Source organism: Glycine soja, chromosome 10, assembly GCF_004193775.1.
Source record: "Glycine soja cultivar W05 chromosome 10, ASM419377v2, whole genome shotgun sequence".
Classification (NCBI taxonomy): Eukaryota; Viridiplantae; Streptophyta; class Magnoliopsida; order Fabales; family Fabaceae; genus Glycine; species Glycine soja.
The window spans coordinates 50,773,233-50,793,168 of NC_041011.1; the positions used below are offsets into that span (position 1 = coordinate 50,773,233).

Here is a 19,936-nt window from a genome sequence, read left to right on the forward strand (position 1 = left end):
ATAAGCAAACATCCACTTTTTTTTATAAAAAAAAACATAAATATTTACTTATTTTAAAGATCTTATCAACTTTCTTCTTATTTTAATAATTTACTTAAAAAAAAGGCAAACATCCACTTTTTTTAATAAAAAAATTCTAAAAGTGAAGTATTTTCATTATTGGAAACCATAAAACTAACTCAGAGTATAGAAATCATCGAAATGATTTTATATTATTATATCATAAATCTTTTAATATTTATATTATATTTTTTTCTATTTAAATGTCTTGTATCAATGAAACATTTGTCTTATTTATTACCCACCACGGCCCACTTCCTTTATCACTTCTAAATTTTATACTATTCCCAGTAGGGCGGTAAATGTACAGTACTCACTCGGTCAATGGTAACGACAAACAGGGAGCAGAGAGTTTAAGAGCGTCTTTAATGAAGCAATTCTGTTTGATACTTTTAATGCGATTGTACACTTTATTTATTTTTACTGTTTCCAATACAAGTAGAAAATATAGAATTTTTGACATAAATAATAATTTTATATTTATGATACAAATTAGTGGGAAAAGCAATTTTTCTTTTTTTAAAAAAAAAAATAATTGTAAAATCAATTTTTCACGGCAATTGTTTAGAGGATCTTTGATACACGGCCATTTTAAACTTACTGAGAAAACCAATTTACTCAAATGATACACGGCAATTATTCAGAGGATGTTTGATATGAAAGTAGTATTGTGTAAGTCATTCATAAATTTTCACTCGAGTCTCAATTTTTTCACGTCTTTAGCGTACTGTAAAGTGTAAACTATGTTTTAGTATTAATTTTGGAATTAACCATCAAATTAGTTAATTTTCAAGGAATTATTTTCTCTCTTAATTAACTCGTCCTTAAAGTAATAAAATGTTACGTATAATCTATCAAGTATTAAAATATCTATCTATATATATATATATATATATATATATATATATATATATATATATATATATATATATATATATATATATATCAATGTAGCCTCGGGTTGATGTGCTATTTCAGTATAAAAAAAGTTGATGTGTTATAATAACTTTCAGAAATCAATTTTAAAAAACTTCAATACTTCTAGAACTACTTAATATGATTTATACTAATATAGTTTTTTTTCTCTTTACTTTCGGAACATTTACGAGAAAAAGTAGTACTCAAGGATAAAATTGTCACTGCAAAAGAAAAATATATTTTCGTAAATATTTTTAAATTACAATACTAAAAAGAAAAATCAAAGAACAAAAACCATTATCTATTATCTTACTTTATTTTCTTTAGACTTAATTATACTCTTGGTTTTAATTTACTCTATAAACAATTAAAATAGAAAAGCAAAATTATACATAGAATAAAGTATAATTTTGCTTATTTTTTTATTACAATTGGTTATTGAAATGACTTTTTATTTATTAATTTTTAGAAGAGCACATTGAATGGAAAAATATATTTTATTCAATTAACTCATGAATAACAAATTTAAGTTCAAATATATAGATACTCCTTAAATATAATTAGGAGCATTAAGATTATGACCCTAATACAAGTTTCTTTCCTTATACATTGGTGTAGTGTTAGATTACTTTTACCATACACATTTGTTGATTTTTTTTCCCAGATCTACCATTACCAAAAGCTTCCTCGATCATAATGATTGTAATGTCAGTCACTCAACTTGTGGTAATGGTAACAAGACCAAACACACGCATCACGGAGATTGGAATATTCGATACTTGCCTTGCCGTCTTCATCACTCCAACTTTGCCTTTTCTTTTTCTTTTGGCTCCACTCTTTACTTTTTTTATTACTCCCACTATAAGCATCATCACTCTACTCTCAAATAATGCTTATCTTACAGTATTTTAATAATTTACATTTTTTTAAAATATAAATATTAAATTATCATATTTTTCAAAGTAAATTTATTATCATATAAGAAATAATTGAATTTTTTTCTAAATAATTTGATATAAATTTTTAAAATATTCTAACATAAGAGGATATTAGCAAATTCCAATATAAAATAGCAACTTGCTCGCTTTAATTTTGATTCCCACATTGATTGACAAACTTAAATTAAAAATATTTGTATGAGGAGAGATGAAAAATTATATTATTAATAACTTTTTTTTTATTTTCATATGATTTACATAATAAATGTTTTTTATTTTAATTTTTAAATCAATATCTTAAAAATATTAGTTATCGAGATTCATATTAATAATACTCTCAATTATAATAGTGAAGTAATAAATTTTTAACTTACTTTTTATGCAAATTTTTTAATAATTTTATTATTTAAAAATTATTAAAAATTATAAAATTATAGAAAATATATTAAATAAGTTACAAAACTCACAATATTTTTGAAAAATAAAAAAAAATAGATGCTAAATAACTGATACGCATTATTTTTTTAAAAAAACTGATAGGCATTATTAGAATTTAGAACTCTATGTGCGAATTTTGGTAAAAAAAAAATGCTAAAAAGTAAGTAATTCATCATTTTGAATGACTTTTAATTTTTTTATTTGAAAATGATTTTTATCTACAAATATATTATTTTAGATTTTTTAAGGCATTAATATTTTAGATTTACGTCTCTCTTATTCTATTATTTATGCCATTTTATCAACTTTTAACTCATTAATGAGACATTTTCATTCTTCCGTCATATTTAAATGACCTAATCTAATTGTGGCTGACTTATATTTTTAATCCTCAATCTATATTTATACTTTAAAATTACTACAATTTTTTAAAACATAGATTTTATATTTAAATGTATAATTAATTTTACAATATTAAAAAATTGTCGTTTATTTTCAATTTTTAAGATTATTTTAAGATGTTTGTTTATATAATAAATTAATTTTTTAAAATAGTTATTTTTAATGAAGTAATACCAATATATACAATTATTTATAATAATTATCTTATATCAAAATCTATTTTTATGATAAAGTATTCTAATTAATAAATGTTAAATGTAATATTCACAAAATTACAAACAGTTATTTATATAAACGGATTATAATCTAGAAATTATAATCCAATTAGATCAACAGAAACTATCTTCCGCACAGTCATTTCCATTTCACTAAACGCGTTATCATTATGTTTAACTTGTAAAAACGTTTAGTTTAATAAAAAAAGTTAAAATATGTTTGTGTGTTTGTTTTTAATAAATTTTTTCTTCACTTTTTATTTTAATAAAATACATTTTTTTGCTTGATTTAATATGTTTATTTTCTAATAATTTTTTATAAAAAAATAAATACAAAATTCGTTAATTTGTTATGAACTAAAAAAAAATATTAACAACCAAAATGAAATTATTTTCAAAGAATTTAATGTAAAATTCTTTTTATAAAAAAAACAGAAAATTCAGTATTTATTAGCGCTGGAATAATTTAGGGAAAAAAATGTAACTTGGTTAAAAATCAAGAAAGAAAACTTTGGTGGCGTTATAGTGGCACCCAAACCTTTAAAAATGTCCAGCTTTTACCAAGAAAGAAAAGCTCCAGTAAAATTATTTGGATTTGGTCCAGCTTGATATGGATAGATCACATTTTTAAACATCTTGTGGAGCTAGCTAATTAACTAGCATCTGTCTGTAATAATTATTAATTATTACTATTATACGTTCTACATCTACTAGAGCTGAGATAATTTGTTAAGCCTTAAACAAGAAAAAGGAAAGAAAAGACGAAAAAAGAAAGAAGCGATTTGTTGTTTTTTCTTGTCTTGAATGTAACCCAGTCAGACGGGCAGCTTCTAGAAGGAAGTAACAAGAAAGAGCAGTGAGATTAAGGAAGAAGATAGATACTTTGGTATTAATTAAGGTCGAAAAAAACATAGATCTATAATAAGTGTATGATATGAAGAAGAAAAGTGCTTACCATGACCATAACAGATTGTGGAGAGCGGAGAGGAGAGTGGAAAGAAAGGAACCAAAGAAAATCATAGGAATGGGTGGAATCGGCAAAAGAATAAACAACACAACAATTAATAATAGAGACGCTGTTATCCTTTACCGACCCTCCCATCTCCCATCACTTCCTCAAGCTCTTCTTCCTTTCCCTTTCTCACTCTATCAATATAGAACAGGTGCAAGTGGTTGGTTAACCACACATGAATATATAGAGAAAGAGAATATTGATGCTTAAAACACACACATGACTTGGCATGGAGTGAGGAAAACGGTGACACTGGACAAAGACCCTTCATTATTAATTTACCAACCCCTACCCCACTACACGTTAGACTTGCATATGCCTTTATCTTGTCCACACCTACGGGAATCTTTCCAACCAATTCAACTTTGGATTCTCTGTAGTCAAACACACAATGCAACAGCAATCTCCACCGTTTATTTTTTTTTCATTTAGTAATAATAAAATATAAGTTAAAAAATATTTGACAAAATAATAAGTATATATCTCTTAAATGGTAAGTTTATTAATTTTTTTTAATAATAATTACCTTTTTCTTTCACAAATATAATAATTATCTTAAAAGTTACTGTATAAGAATTTTTAATTAGTTAATAATATAATTTTTTACATTGATAATACATAAAATATAAACTTCTTTTAGTATTTTTTGATTATTTACTTATTATAATTTAAAATAAAACTAAATTATTAAATAAAAAAAATAAAAAAAGTTTTAAATATCAATTTTAATATTATTATAACAGTGACCATCAACATGAGACTCCTGAAAACCCGTCATACGATGGTTTTTGTCCCCTTTTTTTGTTGGCCTTTTATTCAACATATATCTTCAATATCCGTGTTTCCAGTTGGCTTCATTCCTCAACTGAAAAGAATGACTACTCTTTGCTTGGAGAGGTTGGGTTCTTTCCTGGGGGCAAGACTCTGATCAATTTTTCATTGATGCAATCTTGATTCGAATTAATTTATACAGTGAGTTGAATTCTTAAGAAAATTCATTTTTCAAGCACGTTGACTCTAGAACTTAGTATAGGTGAGACTATTTTGTTTTATGAACTAGCAACAGTAAAATGCACACCATGGTGTGGTAGGTTTAGTTGTAAAGTGTAAATTATAGGGGTTAGGAATAAAACATGAATGAAGTGTTCCCCAGTTCTACATACGACTTGCTTGGTTTGCCTGAGCAGGCAAGTTCGTTTCTGGATAAAAATGATGAGTGATGACAGTTGTCGGAGAAGTATGTGATTAGGCAAAATGAAATGACAGAATACTCGTCTGGTGCTTCACCTGTATGATGTATGATAAATTGATAATAGCGGTGGAAAATCTTCTGATATTGGCTGATTTCTAGTTGTAATTTATGATTTCCTTGCAAGCAACTCCGGGTTCAACTTTTAATTATGAGCCATGCTGCTACCACATTCCCCTATTCTATTACTTATCGCTTAGGTGCACCCACTCACTTCTCAGCCTGGCCCAATTCAAAGATGCACGTACAGTATCTCGTTATCACAGGCCTTTGTATACAAGAAAAAAAACGGACCTGACCTTCACGACACCCATAATCGTTTATGCATAAATATTCGAATTTCGAAGGATCTAATATAAGCTACCAATGTCCTGGTATGTGCTACCATTCTGAGGCCCAAATAAACATAATAGTATGTCCTAACTTATGTAGACCCATTTGTTTCACACAGGACAAGGCCAGGCCTAAGGAATCTTGTCTTGGGCTAAATGCAAGTAAAGTACTATCTTGGCCTAAAAGGGAAAGATAGATTTACTTGATAAGCAAGTGGAAGTGAAATATATTTTCGTATTAAAAGAAAAAGTTCAAGCAGCTAAGAAATAGACTACGCTATGAAAGTATTACAACCGCAACGAGAAATTGCTTCCTTTGCAAAGTATCAAATGGTATCATTGCAAAAGTACCAAAAGAATTAGTATCATTACAAAGAATACTTTCTCTTTGGTTGCTTGGATTGGGATCATCAGACGTATTATGTATGTAAAAATGTCAAACTTGACGGGAAGAAAAAAGAAAGACACGACGAGGACTACTGACCCAAGAATCCTGCTCGATCTACATCTCATATTGCGGCAAGCAAGCCTCCTATATTTGTATTTTGTATTTTTTGACCCATACTTTTCATGAGAAAAGTAATTATTTTTTGGCCGGTGGTTGTCCATGTTTGTAATTACACAATGAAGAATATTATGTACCAATTACGTTTACTCGATCCAGCAGACTATATATGGGATCTTATCTTTCGAGCTTCATTGATCTGGGCTTAGGCTGTGATACGACAGCTTTCTCTTGTTCAGTAAGTGCATGGCGGAAATGGCATCTATGGCCATATGGGCACACAACCCCAGCAAGGACCATTCTGCAGACTTCAGTTTTGTAGCGTGGGTGGCGGATCACTGGGCGAAGCTCCCCAATACCATGAGCAAATTGGCAGTGGTCTCCATATGGACATGTTCCAGTTTCCTGCCACTTATTACACAGCTCAGTCTTGAACATCCCTTGGTTATACACTATCATTTCAAGAGGCTCTTCCTCTTTCTGCCCTCCACGCACATATACCTTTTGCTGTATACCATAACAACAACAAATAATATTAATATATATAAAACTCGATCCCCCCAATTGTTTAGGATATATAGCAACATTCAAGTCTAGATAGATAAATTAGATATCATCGACTTATAGTCATTAAATGTTGCACTTACAATCTTCAACCATATAACTGTAGTTAATTGTCATGGTTTTCTAGATTATATATCCAATTATGCATTTATATTTCGGGATCGATACACGTGCCCAGTGCACAAGCAAGTCATTATATATACTTTCCCCACACACTAATTACGTTAACTACAAAAATTAGTTCATGTTCTTTGCTCACATTAAGATTTAATTTTCTTCATATGATAAAAGATATTTACATCAATAAGATTTTATCATTAACATTGATAATGTCATCTCACAGCTCACAGGGTATTTTTGTTTGCGGCTATTAAAACGTTGAACTTGCAAAACCATTAGCAGCAGAATGACCAATTTAATTCATAGAACAAGACTATCATAAATATTTTAAAAATTTAGAGATGTGAGAGAAAAAAAAGTTATTTAGTGGACGTTGTATGGCTAGCTCCATCTACTATTTTAGTCTTGCCAATTTCTATATATTTCAAAATTCATAGAGATGGTGAAAATAATAACTATTTAACTCTTTAGATATGTAATGCTAAATCTGCATGTATGGCTCCATGTATCAATTAATTTTACTTAATTGGAACATGATACCCAGACAAGAAAAGGAAACGGGAAAAGCTTTGACCCCACCTAACCTAACTACCCTAAACCCCAGGATATGCAAGCCACCAAACAGGTTACGTACAAGTGTCACAGAAACAATAGGCTACTTCTTTTTCGCCTAATGGGTCCTGTGAACGCGAATATACTATTACTAACTAGAGTAGCGCACGCAAATGAAAACAACAACAACAACAACAACCCGAAACAACTCCATTCGTTGCAGCTACCAGGTAATGACATAGACAAGCAAGGTTTTACTTCTTTTGAAAGGAAAATAATTAGCAACTAACAAGCACGTCAAAGTACGGTAAATAACGATAAACATAATAATCACACCGCAAAACAAATAACAATGATAATATTAACAATAATTAAAAAAATAAAAAAAGCATAGGTAGAGGGCACGTGTGTCCTTACAACGGGTTCAGGTGGAGTGGCGGAGGCGCGTGGGCGAGTGGCGCCTTTGTTGCGAGTGGCATTGTTGTTATTGGGGGCGAGGGCAGCGGACTGAGCCGTCTTCAAGTAGCCATTGGACCTCACAGAAATGCTCTTAGGGAGCGAGAACCTCTCCACTTCCACCACGTTGTTATTCTCAATCACGCTTGTTGGACTCTCCTCCGAAATCTCCTGCAGCTCCTTATTGTTGCTGCTATTATTATTCATGATATTGAGATTATTGTTATTCCAATCGGCATAATTCTCTTTATTCCCTTCCCCAATGTGGAGGCCGCGGAAGCCATGCAAAACATTGAACAGAGTCGGTTGCGTCTGGCCGGAGGAGCCTCCGTCGCCGCCGCCGTAGTGATTCTCCAGCGAAGCCTGGATAACGAGGTGCAGCTGCTTCTGGAGCTCCTTGTTCGCAGCTCGGAGCAGGCCATTCTCCTCCCTCAGAGCCTCCACCTCCTTCGAAGTTTCAACGAGGCGATTCAGACACATGCTTTGACGGTTCACCATGTCCTGGTGCTTCTGAATTGACTCCGAGTAAGGATACATCGAAACGCCGCCGCCGCTTCCGTTGCTGCAGCTCGCGGAGAGCGATGGAAGGTTCTCGTTCGACAGTGCCGAGTACAGAGAACTGTAGAGGCCGCCGGTTGACGGAATTTGACCGGCGGAGGCGCCGCCGCCGAATCCGCCATTGGAGGAGGGAGAGCAAGCGTCCTTGTTATGCATTTTTTTTTCTCGGTGCTGCAAGATCAGCAGGCAAAGATAGTAGGTAAGAAGAACTTCTGAAACGTGACGTGACGATCGATAAATTAACTGAATCGTTTCCTTCGATCGAACATTAATTAATTCATGCATATATCAATTTTCAGATCATAATATATAAATTAATAACCGGTTCGTGTTAAAAGTTCACAGAGCGCGATCGAAGAAAACGAGGAACTATTCAATAAATGTCGATGAAATGATTGATGAGTCTAACATGCAAATTGATGAACGAACATGAAAAAGTTGTTAATTCAGAGAAAAATTAAAGATCATCAATAAGCTAGCTACGGTTCAATGAAGAAACGGAGAATTTCTTGAAAAGCACACTCACGCACTCACCTCGCTGTTGGTTCTGAGAGTCTTCTCTGTGGAGTGAGAGAATTTTAGAAAGAGAAAGCGATCTGAGAGAGAGTGAGGTGGAAGAAGAGGTTTTATAGTGGAGATGGTTGAGGCGTGTGTGTGTGTGTGTGTTTGGTGCGCGAGAGAAAGAACCGTCTCTGACACACTTCCTAACAGAATGATCTTTTGGACCTTATGCAATTTTCGTGCCTTTCCCTAATTGCCCCCTTTCATTTCAAAAGATCTGGGCAATCTTTTGGAGGTGATTTTTGGTATTTTAAATTGTGTGTTCCTTAAAACTAAATTGGTCCTTGATATTCTTTCCTTTTCCTTTTATGAAATAATAATATATTCAGCTTGCATCTTACTGTACTACTTGATTCTGTCTAAACTCAATTCAGCGACATAATAAAATATAATCTTGTTATCAATTATTGTTATATGCATCGTTTTCTATTCATTTGTACTTAAATAAATGTTTAACTGATGTCAACAAACATATGCACTCACATCAATAATTAATTACATACTTAATGCAGAAACTAATATGGGTGTTGTTAATTATTGTCTCTGTTAAGAAATACAGTAATAAATAAAAAAATATTTAATGCTATATTTTAATAAAAAAAAATATTTTAAATTATTAATATTATCTTAAAAATAAAAGTGAACAAAATTAAAATAATATTTGTCTAAAATGGTCAATATACCCTATATAAATGTAACGATTGAAAATTGTTGAAATGACAAAAATAGTTGAACCGGCTCAGCGAATTGATTTTTTCTGCCACTGATTATTAATCACCTGAATATTGCTTCAAGTGCATTATACATATTTAAGAATTTCTTTTAAAAAAATACATATTTAAGAATTCAAATCCGTGTAGGAATCATGGTAAAAGTTAGCTTGATGGTACATTTAAAAGAATCAGGTAATAAACACTTGATTTGGTTTTCCATAAATTGTTTATTTTATCTTTAAAAAACTATTGTTATTAAAGTGGTCCTAAATTTATTTATTTTTATCATTAAAAGACATCAATTTAATCATAATAAATAATAAATAATAAATTTTGGAGAAAGTTGATGTTGAAAGAACTTATCATTTAAGGACCAAATCGATATATTAAAAACCCTGTAAACAACAAAGTGTCAATTTACTTTAAATCACATATGTAATATTGAGTAAAAACTTCTAAACTACACATGCCAATATCTTTAGTTGGCAAATTCAAATGCTTTAGTTTTCTACTCTAATCAAAATTCAATGACATTGGGGGTCCACCTTAATATGATTTATTGTTCCTTTGGAACATACACATAAAAAGAAATAATATTTATTTGGTTCTAACAGAAAGATAATAAGAGGAGGCGAAGACAGTTTAGAGGGCGTATTCAAGGTGCAGTTACGGTTAGATGAGCATTTGATTATATAATGCTTGAATTTGAAGTTAGTTTGAAGGAGGGTACTGGCTGGTGGTGGTCTTGGCTTTGGTTTCCCATTCTCAAGTCACGGAAGTGGATTAAGACACTTTGACATTCATTTTAGAAAAAATATATATATATATATATATATATATATATATATATATATATATATATATATATATATATATATATATATATATAATAGGAGCCCATCATGATCATAGTCTTTCTATATGGAATTGGAGGGATTGCTTCTTTATCACATCTACAACAACCTCTTCCTCTAATCGCTACTCTATCAAAATCTGGTATCAAAGCGTTTGTTGAATAAAATAACGCTCATCCAAATAGATATCCTCACGTTAATTTCTTTCTCAATAGGCAAAAGACAAAGCCCTTCCCACGTGTCATGGACTTGGTTGTTAAGTTAGCCACACAATTCTTCTCAAACTTTATCTTGTCATAAAAACAAACAATGGTCAGATTATCTTTCCCTGTCATTACAGCTTTGGTCACACTGCTAAAAGCTGAATTAGCTGTTCTTAAGTATTATCAAGGTCTAAAGACCAAATCACAAATGTCCCTTTCTTTACTAGTCTCAATGCACATAGCTGCAAGTGAAAATGGCTGCTTGTAGAGCATGATCCTAAACTTCAATTGAATTGGAACACAACTGTGAGTATAGGTAGATTATTACGTAAAAGGGGTTAAGATGAAAACATTTCAAATGTCAGGTAAAAATACAAAAGTTTTAACTATCAAGAGACACAAAAGCAAGTCCCAAGATCTGCAAGTATAGCAAGTGACATATGATTTATCAAGGATCAAGAACCATAAAAACGTTTGTTGTGGCAAATTTACTTGGACACTTGCAACATTTGCCTCGTGAGTTTTTCCCAGTGTATATAATGCTCATGGTATTAAGTGGATGATATATATATATATATATAACCATATAGGAATTGAGTTGTCAAAATTGTTAGACTTTTAACAGGAGGTCCACTCAAATTTAGGTAAGAATTTGTTTGGAATTTATTCCTATTTACATACACATAGCACAGATTAATTCTTTATGATGCTATACTTGTTACAGTATATAAACAGACAAAGTGTGCATGAAATTGAATGAATCAGTTGATCAAGTGAGCAAAAGCCTCATGAAGCGGAACAGTCTGGAGTGTAGAATCGAGAGAAATATCTACAGCATGCATATGCAAAATTCAATGCCTTTCACTCTCTTTCTTACATTAGCTCCAGGTTTCCTGGATAGAAGTTGAAATTGCTTCTCATGCCTCGAAGCAAAAAGAATATAAATATGATAAAATACATATATCATTCTAATAATATTTCCAGGGATAAAATGCATTATTGCTGGAATTAAACCAATGTGGCAACAAAAACAAAAACAAATTCAAATGTCAAAATTGACAATACTGAGACGGAGATTTTATCAGGTATGTGATCACAGGACGGCACGGTAAAAATTACTCAACTAAACAGCGAGGCTAAAGTGAGGCACTTAGCACTCAGAACTCACAATTGAGACTTTTTTTTTCTATTTATACACTTCATGTGACATTTCCTCCACATGTGTGCAATCTTCAATACAACTTAACTACCTGAATAAGCCCTCCCTTCACTGTAGGGAGAAAGGGCACTGTCATCATGGTTTGTGCAACTGCTTTCCTCATTGAATCTCAGAACAGAGAATGGTATAGTTGAATCAAATGGTCGAATTGCATGAGCAGGATCCATGCTTCTTGGACAGTACTGGCTGAGAGGATTCATATCCTTGTTGTCAAGATCAGATTGGGAGATAGTAATGGACGCAGCTGCAGAAGATTCCTTTCATGACAGAAAAACAACACGTCAATTAAAGGTATTTTATTTTGGAGACAAGGTATCTTATTGATGCTGCCTTGACTTCTTACACCTTAGCTAAATCAACTATCTATGAATACATAATTAAATGATTTTGGTGAAGATCAATTGGAATAAAAAGTGACACATGTTTATTCTAAAGGTTACTATAACTATACAAAAAAGAACAGGAAGCTTCCAAACATGTGCACCATATATTACACTTTTATGGTACTGAACCATTGCATCACATATGGAAGCATATAATAGTCACCCAGTTCTTCTTTTGTGGTATTTTGGTAAACTTCTATGGTTATGAATAGCTTCAAAGATAAAGACAGGAAGTGCAATTCCAAGCAAACTCAATATTGGATAGGTTTGCTGAATCTTGAATGTAACAATTTTACAGTATCTGTGGTACTTTTCCAACTCAATTTACATGTTCGAATGCTTTCCAAAGAAATGTCTGGTATATCCAATAACAAAGAATGACCAGAAGGTATTAACACCAATATTATTCATGTCTAAACTTGAAAACTTTCACATTTTCCTCTTTTGGTGGAAGAAGTCATAAACTGAAAGGAAACTGATGTGATGGAGTGCACTTTTCTGCACACAATGTTTTTTCTGCATTAACATTGCCCATAGTTCTATAAAAATTAGTCAAATGAAAAGGTTTTTCTGTTCATATTCTGCTCAAGTTGATATAGATATAGATATTATGAATCTCTTCCATAGTTCCATTATCTTTATTATCTGATGTAGCCCTATAATTATCAATACACTTAGAGGAAGTGAAAATGTGTTACTATAATGGAAGAAATTCAGACCTCCATTGCACTTGGATTGTCAATAACTGACTTGTCAACTGACTTATCCTTCTCTAAAGAAGAGCAGGAGACATCTTGATCATCAAGCAGTATTCTAATTGGATCTTGATCTCCTCCAAATAGTTCCTCATAGTTTTGGAAAGTTAAGTCAACATCAGGGATGTTAAAATCATCTTGACAAACAAGTTCTTTGCATATCCCAAGGTCTTGAATATTTTGGGACCACAACTGCAGACATTGACAAAAAGAAATTTCCACTTTGACAAGAAGTAAAAAGTTAACCAGATGCTTGATACTGAACAATCAAAATAATGTCAACCAAATTTAAATGAATCAGATGTTAATGCAGTCAACAACACACAGTAAGAGAAGCGTCTGCTTACACTGCTAGATGTCAGACATTCAATTTTTCATTTCTTGTCGCTAACAGAGATTGGAAGGCATGTACTAAGATTAATACATCAGCATGCAAAGTTGGAAACAAAAAAATCCGAACACTTTATAATACTGATTTAAGTTTAGAAACCCTATCTAGGGCATGTTTTGGTTTGGCACTTTGCCTACCAAACTCCTGTTGAAGACATTCAGAAGCTAGTTGAAATTTGTTTGGATTATTTCCCATTTGTTCAACTTCAACCAGTTTTTCCTTTTAACCAGGGTTGGCCTGGAAGCAAGAAGTTGAAGCCTTTGCATTGGAGGACTTTCATTGTCAGAAAAGTCTTGTAATAATATTAATCTTATATTACAAAACTTAAATCCTTTTTAGTAAATATTGGGATATCTTGTCTATAGCTAGACTGTTATTCTTTTCTGTTGTAGACAAGATATACTTGAGTTTTAAAGCTTGTGCGGCTTGTCTTATTGGACTTAATGTCCTTTGAGTTCCCTATACGAAGCATATTATCTGTCTTATTGATGATAGCTTATCATTTATAATTTAATATTAAATGTAGAATTTTAAGTGTTTTTAAGTTTATTACTTGGCTCTCTGTTCCCATTCTTCATCATGATCATACTCTGAATATATTCAAGGGATGTATACAACCCAATGTTCTCTTCCAAACTGTACTTGAAAAAAAAAATGGTATAATTTATCTTAAACAATGTTTGCATATTTGTGTAACACATTCATATTTTCATGTAAGTTGTCATTAAGTTTCATATGATGCTTAGCACCAAAGACATGCATCCCATCAAAGCAAAAGTGCAAATTAGGAAAACAAGTTTGCAGTTTCATATTTTCATATCTAGAAGAACAGTGTTTACAGCCAGAGGCCCAACTATGGCCCACAACAGTGGACAGATAATTCTCTGACCTGATTACTTTGAAGTGGACTTTTGCATGTCCAGAACAATTCTCCATGCAAGGGAAGATCGATAGTTGAAGAAGAATATAAATTGTCAAGTTGAGAAAACGTAGAAGGCAAAGTTTCAGGATTCAGCTCCATAATGGGACAGTCTTTTTCCAGAACATTAGTAGCAAGATCTTGGGAATTTTGTGCTTGCTCATTGAATTTGTCGTCCAATTTCTTAAGAGTCTGATATACTGAAGGAGATGAATCTTTTTCTTGTAGCCTATTGATCTTTGCAGAATAATCAATCTCCTCATTTTGTTGAAGCCATTTAAAATCAATAATCTGCTGCAGAATCGTTTGACGCTTTTGATCACTATACAATATCTGCAAGACAAAATTGAATAAATACTGAGAGGATGTATCACAATTTAACTTGTCCATCAAAAGCAGAAAAAAGGTAAACCCTGTGGGTTGCTTTTAGACAAATACATTTGGTAGACGCTGTTTCTATTGACTTTTGTCTTTTTTTTTTTTTTTTTCTTTTGCTAATCAATTAGACATGTATATCCAAATTATATTATTTTTTGTCTTGATTTATTGAATCAAGACTAGAAATAAAAATAAAAATTTTCACAATTTGGCTAAATACTTTAAGGAGTACATATTTTAAATTACTTCTTCCTATATATTAGACTGTGAAAACAATTCTCTAAACTAATTATAAGGGCAGTTAGCTTTTGCTAACAACACCTATCTATTTCTGTACCAAATTTTGTACCAGTCAATACTCATCCTATACAAACAAGGTCTAAATTTGGTATTCACAACCCTAGGTTACATCCTTCTCTGTTTCTTACTCATTCTGAGCCTAAAAATGTAAAACAGGCTTTGGCAAATGCAGATTGTCTCACTGCTATGCGACAAGAGTATGATGCCTTGCTAAAGAACAGAACTTGGGATTTGGTACCGTTACCTCCTAATAGGCAAGCTATTGGTTGTAAATGGGTTTTCAGGGTAAAGGAAAATGTTGATGGTTCCATTAACAGGTCCAAAGCTCGATTGGTAGCCAAGGGATTTCATCAAGTGCATGGTTTTGATTTTCATGAAACCTTTTCTCCTGTGATCAAACCTGTTACTATTCGATCATCCTTACTCTGGCTTTGTCTCATGAGTGGAAATTATTTCAACTTGATGTAAATAATGCTTTTCTGAATGGGTCACTTGAAGAAATTGTTTTCATGACTCAGCCTCTTGGTTTTGAAGTTGCAGATAAGTCGTTGGTCTGCAAACTCAACAAAGTCATTTATGGCTTAAAACATGCTCCAAGGCAGTGGTCTGACAAGCTAAAATCTACTTTACTGCAGTTTGGTTTTGTTGGAAGCAAAAGTGATTCATCTTTATTCATTTTTCGCCAACAAATGCATGTTATTTATCTCCTGGTCTATGTGGATGATATCATTCTAACAGGTAGTTCAACTTCACTAATACAGCAAATTACATACAAGTTAAACACTTGTTTTTTCACTCAAGCAGCTTGGTCATCTAGATTATTTCCTGGGTCTGGAAATCAAGTATATACCCAACAATTCTATCCTTAAGAGTCAGACCAAATACATTAGAGATTTACTTCACAAGACTAACATGGTTGAAGCTCACTCTATCTCTTCTCCAATGGTATCCAACTGCAAGTTGTCTCAACATGGTGCTGATGTCTTTCATGATCCAACCTTATACAGGTTTGTAGTTAGTGCATTACAGTATGCTACCCTTACTAGACCTAAGATTAGTTTTGCTATCAACAAAGTTTGCTGATTTATGATTGCTCCTTTGGATTCTCACTGGACAGTGGTAAAAAGGATATTAAGGTATCTAAAGGGCACTTTGTTTCATGGTTTGCTTCTTCAACCTACATCTGTTACCAAGCCCTTAGTTATTCGAGTTTTTTGTGATGCTGACTAGGCATCAGATGTGGATGGCAGGCGCTCTACCCCAGGGACTGCTATTTTTGTTGGTCCAAACTTAATCTCTTGATGGTCTCAAAAGCAGAAAGTTACTGCCAGGTCTAGTACAGAAGCTGAGTATCGCAGTATAGCTCAAACTTCCACTGGATTAACTTGCATTCATACTCTGCTAACAAAATTGCACGTTTCATTCACTACTCTTGTTATTTTTTGTGATAATCAAAGTGTGGGTTTTATTGGACACAATTCAGTTTTTCTCAGTTGTACCAAACACATGGAAATTGATATCTTTTTTTGTAAGAGAGAAGATTATTGTCCATGTTCCAGCTTTAGATCAGTGGGCTGATATTCCCACCAAGCCTCTTTCTGCATTACGATTTGAAGTTCTTCGAGGCAAACTCAATGTGAAGAGTGTTTCTCCTGAAAACTCTTCCCCTTGAGTTTGAGGGGAGGGGGGTATTAGAGTATGTTATTAGTCAACTGTGAAAATAGTTCTGTAAACTAATTGTAAAGGCTATTAGCTTTTGCTAACAACACCTATCTTAGAGTTGATTAGAATCAGTTAGGTTTGGTTAGGTTTTGTTAGTTAGTTAAAATGTTACAATAACATAACAGAGGTCTACATATACCTCTTTTGTAACCTTTTGTAATTAACTTTGATAATCAATAAAATCAGCTTTCATGTTCAACAAGTTTTCTCTTCCTTCTCTCTGAGTTTATTCAATACTATAGTTGTTACAAATTCCTAAATCTAAGCATAGTGACCATTCCTTGGATTTGCTCAAAATAAAAATTTTTTAAAAAAAAACTGTACTTTCTCTCATTTGTTCAAATGTTAACAACATCTTAAATATTAGAGTAAACCATCAAACCAATTCCTGAAATTTTCATTATCAGTTATTTTAGTCATTGAAATTATTAAAAATAAATTTTAATCCCTAATGCTAAGAATCCCTCAATTTACTTTGAATGTCACATTTTTGTTTCTTACTATAGTTTACTTGAGTCTCTCTATTGTGTATCAGTCAATTTGGTTCCTAAAGTCTGGAACCAATTTGATTGATAGTCCTTAAATCAAAGGACAAACTAAGGAATACATTGATTAATTTTAGAAAGGTTAAATTACTTATTGGTACCAATTTGAAGTATGGAAAGTGAACTTGTATCTTGTGATACTATGTCTGCATATCCGTGTATGTGCTTTTAAGCCCTGACTTTTATTGGTTTTCACTTTTTTTAAGTCAATCACTTCATAAGTACCACATGGTTTATGACTAGTGCCTTTAGAAAGTTTTAAAATGTAAAAGTTAGGTGACATAAAGATAAACTTTATATTATGATGGCTTTGGCTATTAACTTAATTTTCAAATGACTGAAATCTAAAATTATATATTTCATCACTACAATAAAAGAGGTATTAAAACTTCATTCTATGTCTTGCATACCTGACCTTGTTGACTGGTTGATCCTCCCCCATCAAGTTTGGCCCCAGATAGCATTGAAGGGACCTCAGTTTGAATGCCAGGCTTTCCTGAAACTTGTGCAACATTTAAATCTGCAGAAACACAAGAAACTGAATCAAACTGATCCTGACTGGCACTGTTTTCAATCTCATTCAATTCAACCCCCCAGAGTGCTGCAAAGTCTTTAGCAGAAGGGCAACCCATGAAACTTCTGATAGCTCGTTTCTTATGTGGCAAAGAAATGTTGTGCAACTTTTGGTCACAGTCACGACATATCAACATTTTGTGTTCCAAACACAGAACATAAGCAAGGTGGTATCCGCATGAGTTACACACGAGGTTCCGGAGGTGCCGGCCGGACACTGCATTTGCTAAATGCACCTTTGCATCACAGGAAAGACAAAGATATGCTGCATCAGCCTTACAGTAAACAAGTGGCCTCAAAGCTGTGCAGAATTCACAAACCTTCTCCATTTCCTTAGTCTTCAATTCCAAACATTAAAAAAAGCTATGAAATTATAAAACCTTATACTGTATAGGCGGCAATTTGATAACCCCATCTTTTATCAGTTGTTGTCCCGTGTAGGTTTAGAAGCTGTAAAGAAAATCGATCACGTCGTGTGGTCAATAGAATTTAAAGCTGAAGAATAAAAAGACAATAGCTTCACATCAAATGCAGTTGCATATACTTGTGAAATCATGAGAACACTATTAAGCATGTTTTAAATGGTCCTTTGAGAAAATTAAAAAGAAAAGGAGTTTAATTTCTATACATCAACCATGTAAATTTTTTCACAGATATAATCAATCAACCACGAATAATGATTAGTATGACTATAAAATAGTTATTATAAAAGTCAACAAATTTATCTTATATAACAATTTGTAATTGGATGACATTGACACTGTGTGAAAACTCAATGAATATACTATTCACTCGAAGAAGGAAAAAAAATTATTTTGCTCCAAATTTATTAGAAGTCCCAAAGGAATTATTATGAAACTTCCTTAATTTGCACACATGACTAATAATTAACTCCAGAATTTGTAATATAAAGTATAATATGATAGTTGTAATTATCAATCGTAATATCACCTAGATTGGAAAATTCCAAATCAGTGATTATTCAACCACTCTGACCTCCCAAAAAACTATCATCAACATAAATGAAGATAACAAAGCCACAAACAAACAAAATAAGATCTGAATTTAATTTTATTTTTAATGAAAGAAAAGGAACAAAAAAATAAATAAATAAAAAACCAAAAGTGTTTAGAAAAGCAGTGGATGCAACAGTTAGCAACAAGAAATCTGAGAGAAGCAAGCAGGGGAGGGTTGACTTTTGAGAAGGACTTGTAAAACTGAAAAAGAAGTAAGAGACTTACTTACCTAGGATTGTTTCCCAATAAAATTAAGTCCAAGAGAGCAAAGAGAAAAAAAGTGTTTGTTTTGGAAAGGTTGTGGCTTCTTCTCATCTCTAGTTGATTGTGAAGAAGCATGGAAGGAAGGAAGCATGAGTCGTGCGTTGTTGTTGCAGGCTTTACTAACCGGGTGAGATGATGACGTGTACAGTGGAGACATGGAACTTTCCAGCATGGACAAAGCGATGTGGTCGAGTGGGGTCCACGAAGGACGTTATCCAATGTATATAGTGCATGTGAATGTGGTGGTTACGTAATCCGAAAGTTTAGCCGCGTTGGGCCAATCGCAACTCGCTTAACGGGCCCACGCCCTCGTGCCTCACGAGTCACACAACATAACTTAACTTTTGACTCCATTCAGATCAACAGCAAACAAAAAGTACTGCTGTACTATATAAACACTTTTTTTATTTTATTTTTCATATTTTTTGTATTATTGGATAAATTTGAATGTGTTATTTTTTTGTTAGTAGACTTAAGGAAAATTGTGTCTGGTGACTTGTTGGTCATGGGTTCGAATCCGGAAACAGCCTCTTTGCATATGCAAGGGTAAGGCTGCGTACAACATCCCTCCCCCATATTCGCATAGCGAAGAGCCTCCGAACAATGGGGTACGAAGTTTAGACTTAAGGAAAATTCTATATAATAACTACGAAAAGTGGCTGAGCCTATTTATTTGACACTGAATCATAATATAGTTGAAATGAGAAAGAGAACACGAAAGTGAGAGAGAAAAATAAAAAGTGGCATTCTAGGTGAGGTCCGCCGCGAAGATTGAACAGTGAATACAATAACTATTGTTTGGACCTTTTCATAAAGTGTAG

At 32.5% G+C, this 19,936-nt stretch overlaps 2 protein-coding genes and 1 long non-coding RNA gene across 4 annotated transcripts; all 3 read right to left on the reverse strand.

The window, feature by feature from the left end:
- Positions 1–3,518: 3,518 nt before the first annotated feature.
- LOC114370330 lies at positions 3,519–4,130 on the reverse strand. Its single transcript, XR_003657818.1, has 2 exons — positions 3,927–4,130; positions 3,519–3,801 (listed from the first exon to the last, which is right to left on the reverse strand). It is a non-coding gene; the product is annotated as an uncharacterized LOC114370330 (long non-coding RNA).
- A 1,649-nt stretch (positions 4,131–5,779) lies between these two features.
- LOC114370166 (zinc finger CCCH domain-containing protein 15-like) lies at positions 5,780–8,993 on the reverse strand. Its single transcript, XM_028327457.1, has 3 exons — positions 8,854–8,993; positions 7,723–8,490; positions 5,780–6,576 (listed from the first exon to the last, which is right to left on the reverse strand). Exons 2-3 carry the CDS (start codon positions 8,473–8,475, stop codon positions 6,247–6,249), a joined length of 1,083 nt encoding a protein of 360 aa, XP_028183258.1. The 5' UTR covers positions 8,476–8,490; positions 8,854–8,993; the 3' UTR covers positions 5,780–6,246.
- A 2,500-nt stretch (positions 8,994–11,493) lies between these two features.
- LOC114372256 (putative zinc finger protein At1g68190) lies at positions 11,494–19,249 on the reverse strand. Of its 2 annotated transcripts, none has more exons than XM_028329733.1 (5): positions 19,081–19,249; positions 17,673–18,285; positions 14,288–14,650; positions 12,972–13,199; positions 11,494–12,126 (listed from the first exon to the last, which is right to left on the reverse strand). In XM_028329733.1, exons 2-5 carry the CDS (start codon positions 18,162–18,164, stop codon positions 11,893–11,895), a joined length of 1,317 nt encoding a protein of 438 aa, XP_028185534.1. In that variant the 5' UTR covers positions 18,165–18,285; positions 19,081–19,249; the 3' UTR covers positions 11,494–11,892. The 2 variants fall into 2 exon arrangements, with proteins under 2 accessions (XP_028185534.1, XP_028185535.1); XM_028329734.1 differs by having other exon boundaries at positions 19,077–19,249.
- Between the last annotated feature and the right edge of the window lie 687 nt (positions 19,250–19,936).